Here is a 22,674-nt window from a genome sequence, read left to right as displayed (position 1 = left end):
TTTTATACTTTCTAAGGAAGGATCAGTTCAAAAGTTGGAATTTTATTGAACATGAATTTTGTATATGCACAAAGTATATGTTGAGTTCAGAGAGGAGCCCACTTCCATTGATTGTCATGGATACCTCCAGAAAAGCACTAGATGTCAAGACTGTGTGACCAGATGTCAACCCTCCTTGAGTTTCCTCTCCAAAATTTGCAAATGCATCCAAAATAATTATTTAACCATTATTTAATCAAGCTTTAACTTTTTATTAAAAACATTCTAATATTATTTTTCCTTACTAGTGATAAAAAAGGAACTGTCAAACATTACCATGTGCATACAAATGCTGAAAATAAATTATACCTGGCAGAGAACTACTGTTTTGATTCCATTCCAAAACTTATTCACTATCATCAACACAATTCAGCAGGTAACTTATTTCAGTTTTTCTTTTATGGGCTCTTGCTGATAAATGTCAATTTTCTTGGATACTACTGATGCTCTTAACATCCTTAATTATGCAGGGAAACAAAGTTGGAAAAAATGCTCTCAAGCCCTTGGCATGCTGTAACTTTTAACTTACACCTCCTGAAATATGACATAAAACACTCAAAAATGCCAGAAAGAGTGAAGTTGAATGAGTTACAGTAACTTAGAAGGTTCTTGTTTAAGTTTTGTAGTTTTTTCATGCTTATAGAAGCAAGTTGATGGAATTTTACTCAGCCATGAGGAAGAATGAAATCTTATCATTTGCAAGTAAATGGATGGAACTGGGGAACATCATTCTGAGAGAGGTTAGCCAGGCTCAGAAGACCAAAACTCATATGTTCTCCCTCATATGCAGACTTTAGATCTAGGACAAATGCAGCGATGTTGTTGGACTTGGGTCACATGACAAGGGGAGAACACATACGGGAGGTATGGGGATAGATAGGTAACCCAAAACATGAAAGCATTTGATGTCCCCACTCCAGAGGAACTAATACAGAAACCTTAAAGTGACAGAGGTCAACATGAGAAGGGGATCAGGAACCAGTGTAAAGATCAGTTAGAGATCAATCAACCTGGGTTGTAACACATTTGTACATGGAAGCAATGCTAGGAATCTCTCTGTATAGCTATCCTTAACTCAACTAGCAAAAACGCTTTGTCTTTCTTATTATGTTTAAGTCTACTCTTCAACAAAATTAGAAATAAGGGCCGAACAGGTTCTGCCCGGAAGTGAGGGGGGTGAGGGGGAGAGGGAAGGGGCGGGGGGGTAGGGGGGAGAAATAGCCCAAACAATGTATGCACATGTGAATAAATGAATAAAAAAAAGTACCTGTACAGATGTAAAAAAAAAAAAGCAAGTTGATTACAAAATTCAAATATGATAGAAAATACATATTATTGAATTGTTAACCACTATGGACAAGTTGGTATGAATTATAGCAGAGTTTTGTACACTTATGCTAACATTTATTATTCATTATATAGACATAAATTATGCATTTGTAAACATTACATTTTTATAGAGATAAATTCATTCTCCACATATGCTTCAGCTTGCTTTCTTTACTACCATGTCCCAGAGGTGTTTCCATGCAAATACTCGTAGCTTATTTTGCTCTATTTAACAACTTCATGGAATTGTACTGTGCAGTTGCTTGAGAGTTTATTCCCCTCGCCCTCCGTTGATTAGCAGCTGGATTATGTCTAATATCTTCACACTGTAATGGATGTTTCATTGCACACTCCTGCACACATGGCCCTGTACACCTTGTTTAGTATTTCTAGAGCCAATTTCTGGAAGTGGAATTTCCAAAATAAAGGCCAAGAATATTAAAAGTTTAGAAACTGCCAAATGCTTTTCAGAAACGTGTAGTCCTGCTAACTTCTCTCATCTTCACTAGTGCTGGGTACTATTATTTTTTTAAGTTTTACCTAATCGATTGATAAAATATAGAGAAATCCCTGTGCTTTCTAGAATAGTACACACGTAGACCAGTGACTAGTTGAATTTCCAACAATGAATAAAAATAAGCCATGGGCTCAGCATCATATTTGTGCTATATATGCAAATAGGTGAATTGGCCTTACATCCATTTGTCATTTTGGTTCTCACTTGTACTTTTCTTTTGTTCAAATGGCCCCGATTGTTTATTTCGATGTGTAGTGTCTCAAGAGGGCCTACTGCGAAAAATTGTATTAACAGACATCTCTAAAGAAATAATTCCACCCCAGAGGATTCACAAGAAGCTTCAGAGGGTATAGGAAGAAAATATTTTTAAAACATTAAAATGTTTACAGTGTTTTGTTTGCTTGTTTTGGTTTGTTTTATAGTGCTGGGGTGTGAATTCAGGGCCTCACAGGTGTTCTGCCACTTGAGCCACATACCCCAGCCATTTTTTGCTTTAGTTATTTTTCAGGAAGGGTCTCGGGTTTTTGTCCCAGGGCAAGGACTGTGATCCTCCTATTTAATCCTCCAACATAGCTGTTATGACAGGCACGTGCCACCACACCTAGCTTGTTGATTGAGATGGGGATCTCCTGGATCTCAGTAAATTTTGCCCAGCCTGACCTGGAACTATGATCCTCCCTCCAGAGTAGCTGGGCCTTAGAGTGTGTGTGTGTGTGTGTGTGTGTGTGTGTGGTGCTGGGGTCTGAACTCAGGGCCTACACCTTAAGCCAATGCACCAGCGCTTTTCTGTGATGGGTTTTTTTGACATAGGGTTTCATAAACTATTTGCCACAGCTGGCTTTAAACCACAATCCTCCTGATCTCTGCCTCCTGAGTAGCTAGGATTACAGGCGTGTGCTACTGGTGCCTGGCTAGAGTGTTTTGGTTTTGTTTGTTTGTTTTTTCAATTTCATTCTCGTAAGTTTTCTTCTTGTTAGTGTACCTTATGGTTCACATGATGTATCATTATAGCAATAGTTGTACATATACACATTTTAGAAGAATGTGTTAACTTTCTAGTTTATTTACTTATCATTTTGGTGACTAAAGGTACAAGATTTTAAAAGTTTGGAGAACACACATATAAAAAGCAAACAAATAGCTAGAAAAATGAAGAAAAAATATGTGTGATGGTTCCCATGATTTAACACCCACATTTAAAGCAAGAATAATTTACTCTTTTAAGTGGTTTCTTTCAAAGCACTATGAAAATTATGATTTTAACCCAGCTTTACAATAACTGTATGTAAGCAATTACAATGACTTGACCATTTAATGACATTTAGTAATAGGTTTAATTTTTAAAAATCAGATGATTTATCTTATTGTGTACTCTTCTATATTGTTTGAAATTTTTGCCAAACGTATGTTGTTTGTGTATATATATGTAAATTTAGAACTGTAAGAAGATAGCAAAATTGAAATAGGAAATGTTTTAAAGTAAAAGATTCCATCCAGTAACTAACTTCTTTGTTTTTTTTTTTTTTTTTTTTTTTTTTTGGTACTGGGGTTTAAACTCAGAACTTAAAAAGCTTGAACCATGCCTCCAGCTCTTTTCACTCTTATAATTTTGGTGATAGGTTTTCACTTTTTGTGTAGGCTGGCCTGAAATGTAATCCTCCTATTTTATGCTTCTCACTGGGATGACAGGAATGTGCCACCGTGCTCAACTTTTTTCAATTCAGATGGGGTCTTCCATTTTGCCCAGGCTGGCCTAAAACTGTGATCCTTCTAATCTAAGAGTATAGGCAGTAGCACCGGTTCTATGGGATTTTTAAAAATTACATAAAGAGATTTACTCTTAACTTTTGCTTTGTGTTGAGCTCATTAGACAAGTCAAGCAAATTATTCCAACTCAGGCTGAATATAGTCAGAGTGGGTTCTCTTTCTGCATCACAACACCTGAGCTCTACCTTTTCAGGTAACTGCAGAGAGAACCATTGTGAACCAGTGCTGTCTAAGGTGATGTGATGTGATGAAATGATGTAATGATGTGATGTTGATTCCATTGCAGGCATGATCACACGGCTCCGCCACCCTGTGTCAACCAAGGCCAACAAGGTCCCAGCTTCTGTGTCCCTGGGAAGTGGTATGGACATACCTTTGGGCTTTTAAACTCCATTGCCCGCCATTTTTTGTTTAAACATATATGGTTGACTATCTGAAAAAAGGATAGAAGATAGGAAGGAGATCCCTGTTCAGAATATACCAGGGAGGGCTTCAGCCCTACTGTATTTTATCTAGCCACACCTAAATCTGAAATCTCCCCAGAATTACCAAAAACATTATCAAATTTTTCTATTATTAGACCCTATCATTAGCCTCTGGAACCCCTTTGCTTGTCCTTTGTTTTTCCTGGAATCTACTCCTGCTGAGAGGAGCCAGTCCTCAGCTTCATGTGTTTAATAGAATAACATCCACCTAGATCACAGTTTAATAAGAAAATCTAACAATAGTTTACTAGCTTAAGTGCATCAGGTATATTTGACACTGACTCCAAGCTGCCTCTGGTTGCCAAGGTGTTTTACCCTAAGCCTTCTTGTCGATAAGCTGCAACTTCTTTGAAAACGGTGTTTTTCTTGGTTTTGTTATGTGGTCATAAGACCATATCATTAAAGATCTTTTAAGCTGTCAATTTAAAATAAAAAGCTTTGTTGTCCTTCATATTGTTGGCACGAATATCTCATTGGAGAGGAAACCACTTGGGAAGCTGTTAGCCCCAAAGCTTTCTATGGTCATTCTCAAGGGTGTCTGCCTTGCCTTATTAGGAATCTGGGAACTGAAAAGAGAAGAGATTGCCTTGTTGAAGGAGCTGGGAAGCGGCCAGTTTGGAGTGGTCCAGCTGGGCAAGTGGAAGGGGCAATACGATGTTGCTGTTAAGATGATCAAGGAGGGCTCCATGTCAGAAGATGAATTCTTTCAGGAGGCCCAGACCATGATGTAAGTTGCTCTTGAGAAATGGCAGTTTGGCTCTCACCATGGGAGGACATTAGCACTAACAGGCCTGTATCTAACATTCATAAGACCTGGAGCAAGAGTCCACATGTCATGGATATAATATTTAGAAGTTATAGATTGTCCTACTTTGACAGGTATATACCTTTATAACAGCCTGTAAGACCATATTCAAATTTAGAATTCTCATGACTCTATAGAGAAACCAGTTTCTAGCCCATGGTCTTTCAAACTCTACTCTTGCCCTGTCTCCTCTTAGCCATAGCTGCATTCTACATCATGAAAGGCCTTAGTAATTATTTGCAGACATAGCATTCAACAGTCCTGGTTCCCTCCATGTCTCCCACAAACAATGATTAGCTAATGGTCTTGACTGGGGGTAGTATGGGACAGACCCAAGAGGTGTCTTACAGAGTTCCTGGAAGAAGCCTCAGGAGTATAGGGATTCTGGAACCCTGGTACCTCCAAAGTGGCTGAGAGATATATGGGCTCTAAATTGGAATATCTCCTTGGCACTGTGGCCCTTTTGTACTGTGGGGAGGTGCATGGTGGGATGTGGAACAGCATGGGGCTATTACCTAGGACTGAAAATTAATGCTCTGCCAACAATACCCTTTTCCTTCTTAGTGCCTTCAGTATAGTTCAGAAAAAATCCCTTTCTCAACAGATAAATGAAGACGCCCTTCTATGTTAGATTTCTGAAGATGTGATCAAAATACCTGAAAGAACAACTTAAAGAGAGGAATTATTTATTATGGTTCATAGTTCCAGAGGTTTCAGTCCATCACAGAGGGGAGGGTGTAACAAAGCAGAGCATTCACATGATTGTGGCCAAGAAGCAGGGAGAATGTCTGAACTATCAGACTCTCTCATTTTCACTCTTCTATTTCATCTGGGTCCCCAGCCTGTGGGGATGGTGTCACCCACATTCAGGATGGGTCTTCCCCCCTTGGTTAATCCTCTCTGGAAGCACACTCATAGGCACACCTCTGGGTGTGCTTTACTAATTTCCAATGTATTTCTCAATCCAATCAAGTTGACAATCAAGATTAACCATCATACCTTCCTAATAGGTCTTAATTCCAAGCACAGTCCTCAATTCTTAGCAATATATATCTTCTCTCTCTCTCTCCCTTCCTCCCCCCACCATCTATATATCTGTATCTCTCTATCTCTATCTCTGGGTGTATGTGTCTGCTGTATATAATTCACACTCTTGTTATCAACACAGTGAATCAGACTTTGTATGGTGACCAACCATCCAGGTTTGCCTAGGACTTTCCTGGTTTTAGTCCTTAGGCTCAAACAGAGCAGCATAGCTGGTTAGTACATTTAAGGAACCAATCAGCATGGTGTGAAAAACAGCGTCATAGCAGGCTTTGGTCAAAGAGAGTTGAAATCACAAATCCCAGCCTCCTGCAGATTGAAAGTACTTTAAAATGTTTTACTTAACATTTACAGAATGTTTATAGGCAGTGACCCAAGCACTTTATAAATACTAACTATTCAATTCTCATGAGAAACTTATGAGGGGTGTGCCATAGTTATCTTTGTTTTATAGGAAACTGGAACACAGAAATGTTAAATAACTTACTGAAAATCACCAAGGTAGTAAAAGAGGCAAGGCAGAGGTGCAAATCTAGGCTGACATTCCAATGTCCATTTCCTTAGTCACTGCTTATGAAGGTATTTTGTCATAATCACAGAATTATTTGGAAGTAGAGGGGTTATGTGACTATAAGCCTGGCCAAGGCGTTGCAACAGCACGTTTGCCAGGATCCAAACACTTACAAGGGCTCTGTGCTTGCTTTAATGCTGTGCAGTTGCCATCTTGAATGCTTCATTTTTAAGCTAGGATTCTTGCATTTTTTTGTTTTGTCTACCTGCAAATTACATAACTGGTTCTGTCCTTGGCAATTGACTGTCATAAAACTGAAAAGGGACTCTTGGTGTCCTCTTTTTGCATTACTGAAAAATCTGACAAAACTTTCTTAGTGATATGCTGTAATCCCTGTGACCTGGTATAATGTTAAAGCATATTTTTGTTATTACAGAGTTAATAATCATAAAAGAATCTTTAAAATCATTAATAAATTACCTAATAACAGAGAAAGATGTCAAACTGCCATAATTAAAAGATGTTAAATCCTAAAAGAAATGGTCAAACTAAGGCCTATTATGTGGGGGGAATCATTGACATTGTAGCTCCCACAGTGAGCAACGTGAGCAGTGACTGTATTTGCTCAAAGAACAAATTTTTATTGGACAATAGATATTTGTCTCACCACAAGCCTTCCCTTTGAAGGGAGCAGTGCTGAGTACCATTTATTTATTTTTAAATAATTTAACAAATGATGTAAAATGATATTTTTAAAACAGAAAGGGAAATCACGCCTAATCTCACTTCCTTAAAATGGCAGCTATTCTCATTTTACCTGCACCCTTCATATTGTGATAAGTATTTTTGGAATGGTGCTGCCCTGATTCTCTGTGGGAATCAGCATCCACAAGCCACTAAACTGCTTCAAGTTGCTGATGTCTAATATAAGGCAGCATTTTTTGCCCCCAAAGTCTATTGTGTTCTCAACATTAGATCCTAAACTTTCTGCTCTCTTTCTCTATTCAAATAAAAGGGGGAATATTAAAACAAACAAAAATCTGAAAATCTGAGAGCCCTTCTTTTCTCAGGGCATCTGGAAAATGGAGTTGTACAATACCAAAATTTGAAAATCTGTTTTTTCCAGGAAACTCAGCCATCCCAAGCTGGTTAAATTCTATGGAGTGTGTTCAAAGAAATACCCCATATACATAGTGACTGAATATATAACCAATGGCTGCTTGCTTACCTACCTGAAGAGTCATGGAAAAGAACTAGAGCCCTCCCAGCTCCTAGAAATGTGCTACGATGTCTGTGAAGGCATGGCCTTCTTGGAGAGTCACCAATTCATACACCGGGACTTGGTAAGCCCCACACCATTGGAAACTCAAAGAAAAGGAAGGAAATAGTCCACAGTTCCCACCTCCAGAGATCAGGCCATTGAGAGGATTGACAAGGAGGGTACCTTTACTTTTTGCTATGCTCATTTGTGACTTGTGGACCATGTGACACTTTTATAATAAAAATCACAATTTTAGAATAAAATATTTGAACTATGGAAAGAAGAGTAAGAGTAAACTAGATCATCAGGCTCTACATAGCTAGTTGTGTTGAGGTGTGACAAATACATGCCCAAGTAAGTGTCTCTCAAAAGCATTAAACCAAGCTGATTGGTACTTGAAGCAGGGCTTGGTGCTAAGCAGTCATTTGATACAATAACTGAGAATACACACATAAAAAAGGAAGGAAATGAAAATGATATTTGTGTGTGTCCTTGGGTTGTGGTGCGAGTGGGGAGTGTTGTTAATGGTGTTCACTGGGATCTGTCTTTACAAACTGGCTGTGTTGAACTGTGAACACGCCATGTTCGCTAGGCCAATGCATCCATAAATCACTGGTGCAGCATTGAGACCTTTAAAACATCTGTTTATACACAATAGCAAGTGGTGGCAAGGGGCCTTAGACATTTTCTTTCTCTTCTTAGTAAGCCAAAGTTCTATGTTTGAAGTGTAACACCTGTCATAATGTTTGACAAGGATGGATGCTTGGGTGAAAATCCTTGCAGGAACGTTTTCATTTTGAAAATCTGAAAATTTCAAAAGACAGCTCCAGAGCAGGGGGTTGGCTATCTTAGATTCCATGATAGCTATCATGGAATAGGCTAGCTTAGATTTTGCTGGAATTCTCTGAGGAGGGAGGAAATGTCTGACTTTGATATCACAAGATTCTTGATCATGTTTCCTACTTGTTTCTCCCCCATCCCACCCCCCACTGGTGGCCAAAGGCTGCTCGGAACTGTTTGGTGGACAGTGATCTCTCAGTGAAAGTCTCTGACTTTGGAATGACGAGGTAAGCCACTAATCTTCCCAAACAGCGTTTTTTCTGATTGTTAAATTACAGTTGAGATCTCTAACACATTTTGGTGTATGGTTTTCCTATCATTGTACTCAAACTTTGGGTTGCCATATTTTTCATTTTCCTATTTTTCTCTACTTGGGTTATTTTATCTTGGTTTTGTAGTATTTTTTGTAGACAAATATGTGCTGTTCTCCATCAATTATATAAATAATATGAACAATCTGTACACATACTGCAGTAGTATATAAAGTAAAAACTAGAGTCTACCCCCACTACTTTGTACTGTGTTCAGTACTAGGGGTAACTACTGGTAACATATTTGCTGGATGTCAGTTCAGACCTTAGTCTTAAGTAACCCCAGTCATATACACAAATGGGTACGTTTACTATCTGTGTCCCCCAAATGACATTACATTAGGCATATTTGCTTTTACATATAACTATTTTCTATGAACAGCTTTCATTCTAGTAAATATAGCATTACCTCATTTTTAATAGTTGCATACTACTGTATATATTAAATTACTTCTCAACACGGGGGTGTCGAGGCAGCTTCCATTTGATTGTTATTACAAACAAGGGTTTAGTGCACATCCTTGAGCTTATATTTTTATGGTTTTAATATCTCCATAGGATATTTTTCATCACAATTTATAACAAGATTAGAAATAATTTACACAATTAAGTAAATTGTAAGGGACTATTATTCAGTCATTAAACATGATGCTGCAGAAAAATATGTAACCACATGAGAAAATGTTCATGGTCTGTTGTTAAAGCAAAAATGAAAGCAGATCTCAAGACCACAAAAACCCAATTTTGTTCAAATAACACATATAGAGAAAAAGAATGACACAAGCAAAGGCTGGGGTGTAACTCAGTGGTCAATAGAGTACTTACCTAGCATGTGCAAGATCCTGGGTTCCATCCCCAGCACTGAAAAAGAAAGAAGAAAAAGAAAACAATACAAGGACAAGCAAAAATATTTCTAGAGTACTTTTTTTTCTTTGGTGGTACTAGGGTTTGAACTCAGGGCCTTCACCTTGAGCCACTCCACCAGCCCTATTTTTGTGAAGGGTTTTTTGAAATAGGGTCTCGAGAACTATTTGGCTAGGCTGGTTTTGAACCACGATCTTTCTGATCTCTGCCTGCTGAGTAGCTAGGATTACAGGTGTGTGCCACCAGTGCCCGGCACAGGTTACTTTTGGAGTGGGTTTCTGGGTGATTTTATTTTACTTTTTTCTTATGGTGCTGGTTTTTTGAGACAAGGTCTTGCTCTATATCCCAGGCTGGCTTCGAACTAATGATCCTCCTGCCTCACTCAGCCTCCCTTGTGCTGGGATTATAGGTATGTGCCTCCATGCCCATCTTATTTTTACATTTTTGTATTTTTCTGTATCTACCAAACATTTTGCGTTGCTATTTCAAATCGCATTTCTCTTTTAGAAGTTATATTTTCTAAATGCTTGTAAATCATAAGCTTAGACTCTGGAAATCTCTGTCCTTCATCAGTCTGTACCACCACAGAGACACTGAAGGCGCCAGAGGATCTCCCATTTTGTGCCACCATGTAGCTTAATGTCTGTGCTCCTCCCTACAGGTATGTCCTCGATGACCAGTATGTCAGCTCAGTAGGAACAAAGTTTCCAGTCAAGTGGTCAGCCCCTGAAGTGTTTCACTACTTCAAATACAGCAGCAAGTCAGATGTGTGGGCGTTCGGTAAGGAAGTGACCACACAGGACCCAGCCCTGTTTCATTATCTGACTTCTGCAACAGGAAACCACAAGGGCAGCAACATCCATGTGGAAAAGGACCTTGAGCATTTCCAAAATTACACATATGGTCTGAGACAAGCAAGAGGTTGAAGACAATGATTTACTTTCTTGGGTCAGGTGTTAGGACGTCTTCTGCACATTACATAATTTACAACCTGCTAGCATTTTCTCACAATATCAAAGCTTTTCCAAGGAATATTTCAGGCAGTTTTGGTTTTTTTATATATAGTCAAGGTTGGCCTTGAATTCATGATCCTCTTGCCCCACCCTCCCAAGTGCTGGGATTGTGGGTCTGCGCTACCACACCGGCCTTAAGTTTTAAAGGAGTCACTAAAAACTAAATCTGAGTTTGCTTGAAGTTCAAAAAGTTGAAAGGCTAAAAATGAAATTATTGATTTTTCTGCCTGAAAGTGACTGTGATAGCCATTCCCTTCTGAATGGACCAATTCTCTATTTTTAGAAGTCCTGGGGTTTGACCTCAGGGCCTCATGCTTGCTTGGCTTGTTAGTCAGACATTCTACCACTCCACCAGCCCTTTTTTGTGTTGGGTATTGTTGAGATAGGGTCTCTCAAACTATTTGCCTGGGCTGGCCTCAAACCACAATCTTCCTGATCTCTACCTTCTGAGGATTGCTGGCATGAGCCACCAGCATGCAGCTGAATGGACCAATTCTTTGGGCATCCCAAACGTAAGCTTCAGACATATCTCAGTACTTTCCTTAGCTCTGTGTTAGTCAGATTTCCAACATTATAACAAATATCTGAGATAATCAACTTTGAAATAAAGCAGCTTTATTTTGACTCCCAATTTTCATTGGCCCTATTGCTTTTGGGCCTGGGCTCAGATGGCGTGTCATAGTGGGGAGGATAGGCTGCAGCAAAGCTGCTCACTTCAATCTCCAGGAAGCAAAAGAGAGAGGAAGAGAAGGGGCTGAGGTCTCACTTTCCCCTTTAAGGACAAACCCCCAGTGATGTAAAACTTCTCACTAGGCCACACCTCTTAAAGCTTCCATCAGCTTCCAAAAGGCCAAACCTTTAACTCCTGGGCCTTTGGAGGACAGTGAGGATCCTAACTTCAGCAAGCTCATACCTCACTTCAAGTACTGTCTTCTTTTTATTAAAATTCTTATTTTAACTCAGAGGTGGGAGACAACAGTCCAGGACCAAACTAGGAGACCTATTTCTGTAGTTAAAGTGTTAGTGGCACACACCCATGCCATTCCTTTCCATACTGGGTTTGATAGTAGTGCAAAATACAAACCAAAAATTTTTTAATTTACTAAAGGTAAGTAAGAAAGGAAAATGGTTCTTCAATTGTAACTCTGTAGATTTTGAGGTTTTTTTTTATATGGTGAGAATGTCAGGACTGTTTTCAATAATTGTCAGATGGGCCCGGGATAAGTAATCAAAGTTATCATAAAGTTATAAAATCTATTATATGAGACTGAGATCTATTTCACGCTTGTCTTAGTTCTTAAGTGCAACTTGATTTACTACCTGACACCTAGAAGACTGCTCAAAAAAAAGGAAAATTTAGTTAGCTTTTTATTTTTCTGTGTGACACAATTTTAAAAACTAACTATTCTCTTTTGGAAAGTGTCATTGTTGGTTTTTTTTTTAATCCAAACATACACAGAAAAGGAAAAGTCACAAAAATAACATAGTTGGTAAATAGGTTATGCCATTTTGTACCTTGTCCAAATCAGTTTCAATATCCATGTATCAATCAATATGCCTAATGAATGGGATTTTTAAAAATCAGTGCTCTTGATAATTCAATACTTACAGCTTGTTTTTGAACAAAAAACCAAACATTTCCCAGCTCGATTATTCTTCATACACAATAGAACTAGTTCCAAGTATTTTCTCACTGTTTTCAAGCAATAAATCTATTCTTAAACAATCTGTCCCCAATAAGGGTATTCAAAATGAGTCAGGTCCTCTGAAAGTGATTCCCAAAGAAGAGCCCTCAATTGTTTTGAACTGTGACATTAACCTTGACCTAAGTGCACAGTCTTCCAAAGAGAAGGTTGTGAAAGAGCAGCCCTCTTTTGGATAGTTGTTTGGAATTTATGTTTTTTGTTGTTGTTGTGCTAGGTGGGGGTACATTGTGGCTTTACAAAGGTGCTTACAATGTATCAGATACATCATACTTGAATTCACCCCCTTCCACTGCTTTCCTTCATCCCCACTCCCCAATTCCTGGAACAGTTTCAACAGGTATGATTTTGGCATTTACATACATGTATATACATTATTTGCACTGTATTCATCCTCCTACCCCTTTTCCCACCACCTCCCCCCTCCCACCAGTGCCAATTGCCCCCTCCTTCCAGGCAGAACCTGTTCCACCCTCCTGTTCTCCAATTTTGTAGGATAAAGCAAGAAACATGGCGTTTTTGCTACTTTGAGATGAAGATAGCTACACAGGGAGAGTCCTAGCATTGCTTCCATGCACATGTGTATTACAGCCCCGATTGATTCATCTCTACCAGGCCTCTTCACTACTTCCCAGTCACCTTCCCATAGTGACCTCTGTCAGTTTAAGATTACTAAATTCACTCCTCTACAGTGAGCACATCAACCACATTCAAGTTTTTTATTTCCTTCCCTTTCCCTATTCCTCCCATGTATGGTCTCCTTTTTGTGTGTGATCCACGTCCAATAATATTACTGCATTTGTTTTAGGTCTGTAATCCGCATATGAGGGAGAACATGTGATTTTTGGCCTTCTGAGCCTGGCTAACTTCACTTAAGATGATGTTCTCCAGTTCCATCCATTTACCTGCGAATGACAAAATTTCATTCTTTGTGGCTGAGTAAAATTCCATTGTGTATAGATACCACATTTTCTTGATCCATTCGTCAGTAGTGGGGCATCTTGGTTGTTTCCATAACTTGGCTATTGTGAATAATGCTGCAATAAACATGGGTGTGCAGGTGCCTCTGGAGTAACCTGAGTCATATTCCTTCGGGTATATCCCTAGGAGTGGGATTGCTGGATCATATGGCAGATCTATTTTTAATTTTTTAAGGAGCCTCCATACTGTGGTTGTACTAGCTTACATTCCCACCAGCAGTGTGTGAGGGTTCCTTTTTCCCCGCATCCTCACCAACATTTGTTGGTGGTGGTGTTCTTGATGGTAGCTATTCTAACAGAAGTGAGGTGGAATCTTACTGTGGTTTTGATTTGCATTTCCTCTATGACCAGGGATGGTAAGCATTTTTTTTTCATGTGTTTTTTAACCATTTGGATTTCTTCCTTTGAAAGAGTTCTGTTCAGTTCAGTTGCCCATTTTTTATTGATTTTGGGAGAGTATAGCTTTTTGAGCTCCCTGTATGTTCTGATTATCAGTCCCTTGTCTGATGTATAGCTGGCAAAGATTTTCTCCCATTCTGTGGGTGGCCTCTTCAATTTAGAGACCATTTCTTTTGTTGTGCAGAAGCTTTTTAATTTCATGTAGTCCCATTTGTCAATCCTTTCTTTCTCTTAGTTGCTGGGCCGCTTGAGTTCTACTGAGGAAGTCCTTCCCTATAACCTATTGCTTCCAGTGTGTACCCTGCTCTTTCCAGTACTAACTTTAAGGTTTCAGGTCTGATATTACGGTCCTCAATCCACTTTGAGTTACTTCTCAGTACAGGGTGACAGGCACAGATCTAGTTTCAGTTTTCTGCAGGCAGATAACCACTTTTCCCAGCAGCATTTGTTAAAGAGGCTGTCTTTTCTCCATCATATGTTTTTGGTGCCTTTGTCAAAAATAAGGTGGGCATAGCTGTGTGGATTCATATCAGGGTCCTCTATTCTGTTCCACTGGTCTTCCTGTCTGTTTTTGTGCCAGTACCATGCTGTTTTATTGCTATGGCTCTGTAGTATAGTTTGAAGTTGGGTATTGTGATGCCTCCAGCGTTGCTCTTGCTCTTTTTGCTCAGTATTTTCTTGGCTATTCGCAGTCTCTTGCTTTTCCAAATGAACTTTAGAGTAGATTTTTCAATCTCTGCAATGAATGTCATTGGGATTTTGATGGAAATTGTGTTGAACATGTAGATTACTTTTGCTAGTGTAGCCATTTTTACTATGTTGGTTCTGCCAATCCACGAGCATGGGAGATCTCTCCACCTTCTGTAGTCTTCTTTGATTTCTTTCTTCAATGGTTTGTAGTTCTTGTTGAGGTCAAAGAATGTATGTTTTTTAAAAAGGTGTGTGGGGTGCTACAACAACCTGCAAGATTGCTTTATTAGGAATATTTTACAAAAGGTCTATAGCCTTAAGGTCAAAGAAAGCTTGAAGTTAGTACCTCAATTGCAATTTTAGAACACTTATCTTCGTACAGATTTCTGGTTTCCCAAAGTTTTGTTCCTTGGTCAGAATAGCACCATTCAGATAGCACTTACAACATCCAGTACACAGAGCACTGGTAGCTCACACCTGTAATTCTAGTTTCTTGGGAAACTAGAATTTCTGAGATCGGGAGCATCATAGTTCAATGCTAGCCAAGGCAAATAGTTCACAAGACTTCCCATCTCCAAAATAACCAGAGCAAAATGGACAGGAAGCATGGCTGAAATGGTAGAGCACCTGCTTTGCAAGCATGAAGCCCTGAGTTCAAATCCCAGTCCCACCAAAACAAGCAAAAAACATCCTGGCACTCTTAAAGAGGACTACATGTTGCATCCTTCTTAATTCTGTGGCAAGTCCAGGAGGTTGCAAATATCTTTTCATAGTCAGGAAACCCAAGGCTGAGAGGGATACAGGAACTTACCCAACCTATAAGTGGAAGAACTCGGTCACGTCTAACCGACCCCAAATGCCACCCTCTTCGCCCCCATGAGCACAACTCGGTTTCTTAACCTGGAGTTCTCAATGCCCTGGATAAGCTTTGGGAGACTGTGAACATCCTGAAACCACATACAAAAAAGCTTTACATTCACTTTCCCAAGGGGAGAGCCACTGGCTTCTATCAGATTCCTGAAAGGATGTGGAACCCAGAAAAAGTGATAAATCACTGCAGCAACAGAAGGGGGAAAGTCACCAGTGCTTTTATCTTGGCATTTCCATTGAAAGGTAATTTGCACAATGAAGTTCTTGTGCATAGTTGCCAAAACACAGAGAAAGAAAGGGTGAAGGCTTCATGGCACACAAGAGTTGGGGCCAGGCGTCACCATGCAGGCTGTTGTCACAGTGAGGCTAAATGAAGTCCCAGCTGCCTTACTGGCGCAGCCTGAGAACCTTGACCCCAAGTCGCCCTTGCTGTTCACTGTTCTCCAGAAAGCACTGGAATACAGGTATCCAATGATGTGGGGAAGAGACACTGGGCTCCAGAAGTAAGGGTGCAGGCCCATCCTCCATGCCTGCCCTTTCACTAGGACTCCTTTCCCAGGGATCCTTGCCCTAACCCGCAGCCTCCTGAACCTGTGGTGTGAAGCTCATTCCACAAACCCTGCATCTTCTAACATTGGCTCTCTTTCCTTTTTCTCTGCCGGCCCCCTCGGTGTGGTGCAGGTATCCTGATGTGGGAGGTGTTCAGCCTGGGGAAGCAGCCCTACGACTTGTACGACAACTCCCAGGTGGTTGTGAAGGTCTCCCAGGGCCACAGACTCTACCGGCCACAGCTGGCATCGGACACCATCTACCAGATCATGTACAGCTGCTGGCATGAGGCAAGTGTGCTTCCTAAGTGTGCTGGAAGGGGTCCTAAGTGCACCCATGATCTTTGCTGCATCACCCAGGGCCAAAGCGTTTTGTGAGGGAAAGCACCTGATACAGCTTTGAGCCCCTGCCCTCAAACATTTGTAATCTAACATGAACAATGCAGGTGCCAACAATTTACTGAACAACTTGTGTTCAGCACTGTTCTAAGAACTTTGTAAACATTAACTCATTTGTTTATCAGGAAACACTGTGAGGGAGGTCATCATCACAAAAACTTACAGAAGAGGAAAGAGGCCCAGGGAGGCTCAGTGACTTACCTAAGGTTACACAGCTGGTAAGAGACAGGCTGGCTGGTGCCAAGATCACTGTTCTTAACCACAAAAGTATGGAGTCTCTCCTCAAGTAGAAAATGTGTAACAGAAATATCTAACCACGTGTAGAGCAAAGAAGTTGTTGTACACAATTGCCAAAGCAGAGAGACAAAAGCGTCTATTTCCCTGCCTCCCAGACACTGAATAAAAGTGTTGCATGGGGAAGGCATGGAGCAAATGTCACAGGGGATTAATTTACAAAACATCTACTATGGACTGGGTTCATTGGCTCATGCCTGTAATCCTAGCTTATTCGGGAGGCAGAGATTGTGAGGATCGTGGTTGGAGGCCAGCCCAGGCAAAAAGTTTGTGAGACCCCCACCTGAACCAATAAAAGCTGGGTATGGTGAGGTTCACCTGTCATCCCAGTTATGTAGGAAGTGTAAGTGGGAAGATCGTGGTCCAGGCCAGCCTGGGCATCAACATGAGATCCTATTTGAAAAAAATAGCTAAAATTAAAAAGGGCTGGGGCGTGGCTCAAGTGGGGGCCTGCCTAGCAAGCACAAGGCCCTGAGTCCAAGCTCTACTACCACCAAAAACCAATCTAGTATGTTCTTAGAACTAATAGGGGATATTGGTATGAGGCTCTACTTCTGCCCTCACTGAACTCAAAGTCTGTGCATACACACGGTGGGACTGAAAAAACAAGCAGTTCATAATTAAGCATCCAAACTAGAAAGGCAAGTAAGAAAAGGAGCTCAGAGGAAAGAGAGCAGCTAGCTTCCTGAATGTGTTGGTATCTGAGCCAAATTAGGAAATCTCTGAAAAATCCCCTTGGTATATGAGTGGAGACGTGGTCAAAGGGTGGCTAGGTGACACCACACAAGCAAAGATGTGACAACAAGGAGCAGCATGGTGTTCTTGGCTGGAGACATTGTAGGAAGGGGTGAAAATAAATTTGGAAGAGTAAGTCTGGTCCAGATTCTGCAAGGTGAATGATAAGAAGAGTGGGAGTTTTGTTTTTTTATAGGCAATAGGGAGCCATTAAAGACTTTTGAGCAATGACAAGCCAAAATGAAGCTTTTAAGAACATTAATCTAAAAGCTCGTAGCTCCTAACTATTGCATGCTACTCTTCATGACTAAAGGGTCTAATGCTGCATTCATTCATTCACTAGTAACAAGCAAATCAATGTAGTAGTTAAGCATATGAATTCTGGAGCCAGAATATCCAGGTTGAGTCGTGCCTTGATTACTTACCCTCTGTCTGACCTTGAACAAGCCTCCTGACACCTCTGTGCTTCCATGTAAAATAACACTGACCTCATAGGATCATTATGAGGATTGGCTGAATTAGTGTCACTGAGCCTTTACAACAGTCCCTGGTACACAGCAAGTGCTTTGTGTTTGTTATTGTTATGATATAATTACAAAGCACCCAGGCACCCTTGGTGCTAGGAATAAATTGATGCACGTAACTTACTACAGGAGTTCCTAATTTCCCGGACTGGAGCTATAGTCCTACTGTGCAAGAGTTGCTGACTCTATCGCTTACTGTTTTATCAGACAGCCTTAAATGATTGCCTGGGATGCGGTACTTTTGTCATTGCCCACCCAGTGGAGCTTGGAATAGTGTCTGAGTTTTCCCCACCCTTTTTTAACCCCAAAAGTAGTTGCTGGGAGTTTGGACAGAGCCAGAAGGTCAGACTTGGTCTAAATAGAGTTAGAAACCTGCTAGAGCCTAGACCACAACCAGGCCCACAACTGCTGTCACCTGTCAAAGTAAGAAGAGTCCACAAGTGTTTTCCAGTTGAAGCTAGCAGCCTCCCTGGGCCTCCCTACTCTAATTGCCTGGAATATGACTGCACCACTGGATGGATGGGGACCCCGAATGGGGAGAGACTGCTTGCTTCCCACAGTTGGTTCATAGGACCATAAGTGCTGTGGCAGACTCTATGAAGAGAGGTTTACACAGACACAATACCCAGTTAAAGGTTCCACATACAGGAAGTAGAGCTGGTAGATTTTGGTTTCCTCTCCCTTTGTTTATATTTTACTTTACAACTTTGCAAACCCATACGAAGATTAAAAGGCATTCAGAATTTTCATTAGATTCTGGTTTATCCTCCTGGAATTTTTTTATGCAAAAATGAGCTCATGAATGTGTGTAGGTTTTCTGGTTTCCCTTTCTTACAAAACAATCAGCATCCAAATTCCTCTCCATTGGTGCTGCCTCACTAGCAAATGGGTGTTTGCCTCACCCATGGGGCTCATTGTCAGCTTTGGAATTTTTGCTAATCTGACAGATGAAAAGTGGCATTTTATGCCACTTTAATATGTATGTCTTTCATTATGACTGAGGTGAGGCCTCTTTTAATATTTTAAGGGTCATTTGTACATTTTTCAGAGAACCATCATTCCCTTTTTTTTATCATATTTTAAGGATAACTTTATAAATTAGAGATATTCACACTTTATCTGAGTTGGCTATATTTTCTCCCAGATTGTCACTTATATTTTGATTTGGTTGATAGTGTTTTTTGTTTTTGTGTTGGTCATGCAAAAGTTTTTTTTAATGTAGTTGAATGTATCAAATTTGTTTTTATTGCTTCTGGAAAGTAAGTCACAATTAAATAGGCTTTTTATGGTGCTGGTGATTAAACCCAAGGCCTTGCACCTGCTAGGTAGGCAAGCGCTCCACCACTCCAGTCATGCCCCCTTCATATATTAACTTTCTACCCTGCTATCCTGGTGAAATCCTTTATTGTTTGAGTTGATTCTGTCATTGATCCTCTTGGGCTTTTTAGGTGCACAATTGTATCCTATAAAAATAAAGATACTTTTCCTTTTCCAATTCTTAGGGCTTGTCTTTACTTTCTGACTGAATTGGTTAGTACTTTCAACATGATGTTAAGAGTGATGGAGTAGCATGTATCTGCCCCTTGTTCTTGATCTCAGCAGAAATGTCTGTAGTGTTTCCACATTTGAAACGTCACTAGCTTTAGGACTGAAGTATAAATATTTTATATGGTTTTCTTTTTAATCATGACTTTCACCATCTAAAACATTGGGGTTTTCTCTTATTTAGCTTCCAGAAAAGCGTCCCACATTCCAGCAACTCTTATCTTCCATTGAACCACTTCAGGAAAAAGACAAGCCTTGAAGAAGAAAGGAGGAGTGCCAATGAGAATGAATAAATGTTGGTCAACATTTTCATTCTTTTGAAGGAAAGTAGCAAGGCACAATATAATTTAGTTAGTTCTTAGTAATGTTCTGTGCATTATTTGTTTATTATGTTATCTGGAAACAAGCAATATAGGGAAAAAAATTTCTTTGAAGTTTAGGTCAAATTAGTCATTTTGTTTCTGCTGCTCTTAATATAACACTTCCTAGCCTATAGTAGAAGAATATTCCCAGATTGCAATGTAGAGAGGGTGTGTATCATGTGTATAGATTGAACAGAATTGAAAAATTATTTGTTGGGTATTCATACTTTTCTGTTGTCACTACCATGATAATTAAATATACCATCAAGTACAGAAATGTGAATGTTTGCCTTTGTATTTCAATGGTCTCAAACTTCAGCGTGCATAAGAATCAAATGGAGAGTTCATTAAAACATAAGTTCTTAGGGACCACCCCCAGAAATTCTGATGGGGCAGGTCTGAGCATGGCCTGTCAATTGGCAATTTTCACAAGCTCCCAGATGCTGCTGATGTGTTCATTCTGAACAGCCCCAGGTGCCCCAGGGCACCTCCCTCTGTGGAGCCCAGTTGTATGGCCCATAATTCAATCCAAATGGCACAACTCTCAACTGATATCCAGATTAGAACAATGTTCATGTCGTATATACAAATATAAAACTAACGTTATACAGTGTGATTAAACAGTGTATTTCACAGAGAGCACATCGTAAAAGATGCTAAAGTACAGTGCCTCTTACCTTAACCTTAACTATTCTCAGTCACAACTTAGCGAAATGATAATCTTGTTTCTAGAACTGAAGATATTGCTGCTTTCTAATCATTTGACATCCTTGAGTTTGGGGCCCTGGGGTTCTGGCTCACTTGCAGACAGCTGAAGTTTCTATTTCAGTCTTCTATCTTAACTCAAAGATACAAAAGTACTATTTCAGCTTCTCCTGGCTGTTATAAAAGGTATTTTTGCGTTAAACAGTTCCTAGCAATGCCCTTCTTCATGGCCTGCTGCTGAACTCATAGGCTTTCATCTTTTTGGAAATATTTCATTGTCTTCTCTATAATATCAAGAAGGGAGAGAGAAAAATTTTGTGGAGGGTTCACCATTACAATGAAAGGATACCTCAATTAAGTGCTACTAATATTTTTCAGATAGAAGCTAATACTCTCCCTTAGGAGACATTCATACCCTTTCTCATCCTACCCACTCCATCATCCACCAGCTCCCTCAAATGTCCCTCTTGCTTATTTGTTTCTTGACGTTTAATTAATGATATCTTTATTTCAGTAGAGAACTGACACAATAATAGTCTGCTACTTTTAAAGAGGTATACATATCTCCATGTATGAAATGGAACTTTAAAAATAATCACTCAGATGATAAAAGCTCTAAGAAAACTAGGAATAGAAGGAAAGTACCTCAACATTATAAAAGCTATATATGACAAACCTACAGCCAGCATTATACTTAATGGAGAAAAACTGAAACCATTCCCTCTAAAATCAGAAACCAGACAAGGATGCCCACTATCTCCACTCCTATTCAACATAGTACTGGAATTCCTAGCCAGAGCAATTAGGCAAGAAGAAGGAATAAAAGGAATACAAATAGGTAAAGAAACTGTCAAAATATCCCTATTTGCAGACAACATGACTCTATAACTTAAAGACCCAAAAAACTCAACTCAGAGGCTCCTAGACATCATCAATAGCTACAGCAAGGTAGCAAGATATAAAATCAACATAGAAAAATCATTAGCATTTCTATACACTAACAATGAGCAAACTGAAAAAGAATGTATGAAAACAATTCCATTTACAATAGCCTCAAAAAAAATCAAATACCTAGGTGTAAACCTAACAAAAGATGTGAATGACCTCTACAAGGAAAACTATACACTTCTGAAGAAAGAGATTGAGGAAGACTATAGAAAGTGGAGAGATCTCCCATGCTCATGGATTGGTAGAATCAACATAGTAAAAATGTCTATACTCCCAAAAGTAATCTACATGTTTAATGAAATTCCCATCAAAATCCCAATGACATTCATTAAAGAGATTGAAAAATCTACTGTTAAATTTATATGGAAACACAAGAGGCCATGAATAGCCAAGGCAATACTCAGTCAAAAGAACAATGCTGGAGATATCACGGTACCTGACTTCAAACTACATTACAAAGCAGTAGCAATAAAAACAGCATGGTACTGGCACAAAAACAGACATGAAGACCAGTGGAACAGAATAGAGGACCCAGATATGAAGCCACACAACTATAACCAACTTGTCTTTGACAAAGGAGCTAAAAATATACAATGGTGAAATAGCAGCCTCTTCAACAAAAACTGCTGGGAAAACTGGTTAGCAGTCTGCAAAAAACTGAAACTAGATCTATGTATATCACCCTATACCAAGATTAACTCAAAATGGATCAAGGATCTTAATATCAGACCCCAAACTCTTAAGTTGATACAGGAAAGAGTAGGAAATACTCTGGAGTTAGTAGGTATAGGTAAGAACTTTCTCAACGAAACCCCAGCAGCACAGCAACTAAGAGATAGCATAGATAAATGGGACCTCATAAAACTAAAAAGCTTCTGTTCATCAAAAGAAATGGTCTCTAAACTGAAGAGAACACCCACAGAGTGGGAGAAAATATTTGCCAGCTACACATCAGACAAAGGACTGATAACCAGAATATATAGGGAACTTAAAAAACTAAATTCTCCCAAAACTAATGAACCAATAAAGAAATGGGCACGTGAACTAAACAGAACTTTCTCAAAAGAAGAAATTCAAATGGCCAAAAAACACATGAAAAAATGTTCATCATCTCTAGCAATAAAGGAAATGCAAATTAAAACCACACTAAGATTCCACCTCACCCCTGTTAGAATAGCCATCATTA

The 22,674-nt window shown here is 39.6% G+C and overlaps 1 protein-coding gene across 4 annotated transcripts in view; it reads left to right on the top strand.

The window, feature by feature from the left end:
* Bmx (BMX non-receptor tyrosine kinase) overlaps positions 1-20,134 on the top strand; it is a 140,154-nt gene extending 120,020 nt beyond the window's left edge. For 3 of the 4 annotated variants that reach the window (XM_074064446.1, XM_074064447.1, XM_074064445.1), the window contains 8 exons: positions 288-415; positions 3,939-4,013; positions 4,693-4,864; positions 7,624-7,840; positions 8,761-8,825; positions 10,435-10,553; positions 16,110-16,267; positions 19,658-20,134. In XM_074064446.1, the coding sequence (XP_073920547.1) occupies positions 288-415; positions 3,939-4,013; positions 4,693-4,864; positions 7,624-7,840; positions 8,761-8,825; positions 10,435-10,553; positions 16,110-16,267; positions 19,658-19,732 (1,009 nt within the window). In that variant the 3' untranslated portion in view covers positions 19,733-20,134. The remainder of the gene's footprint in view (positions 1-287; positions 416-3,938; positions 4,014-4,692; positions 4,865-7,623; positions 7,841-8,760; positions 8,826-10,434; positions 10,554-16,109; positions 16,268-19,657) is intronic. The other variant, XM_074064444.1, reaches the window with a different exon arrangement.
* Positions 20,135-22,674: the final 2,540 nt, after the last annotated feature.

This window comes from Castor canadensis, chromosome X, assembly GCF_047511655.1.
Source record: "Castor canadensis chromosome X, mCasCan1.hap1v2, whole genome shotgun sequence".
NCBI classification, from domain to species: domain Eukaryota; kingdom Metazoa; phylum Chordata; class Mammalia; order Rodentia; family Castoridae; genus Castor; species Castor canadensis.
This window is presented reverse-complemented; position numbering and strand designations above follow the sequence as displayed.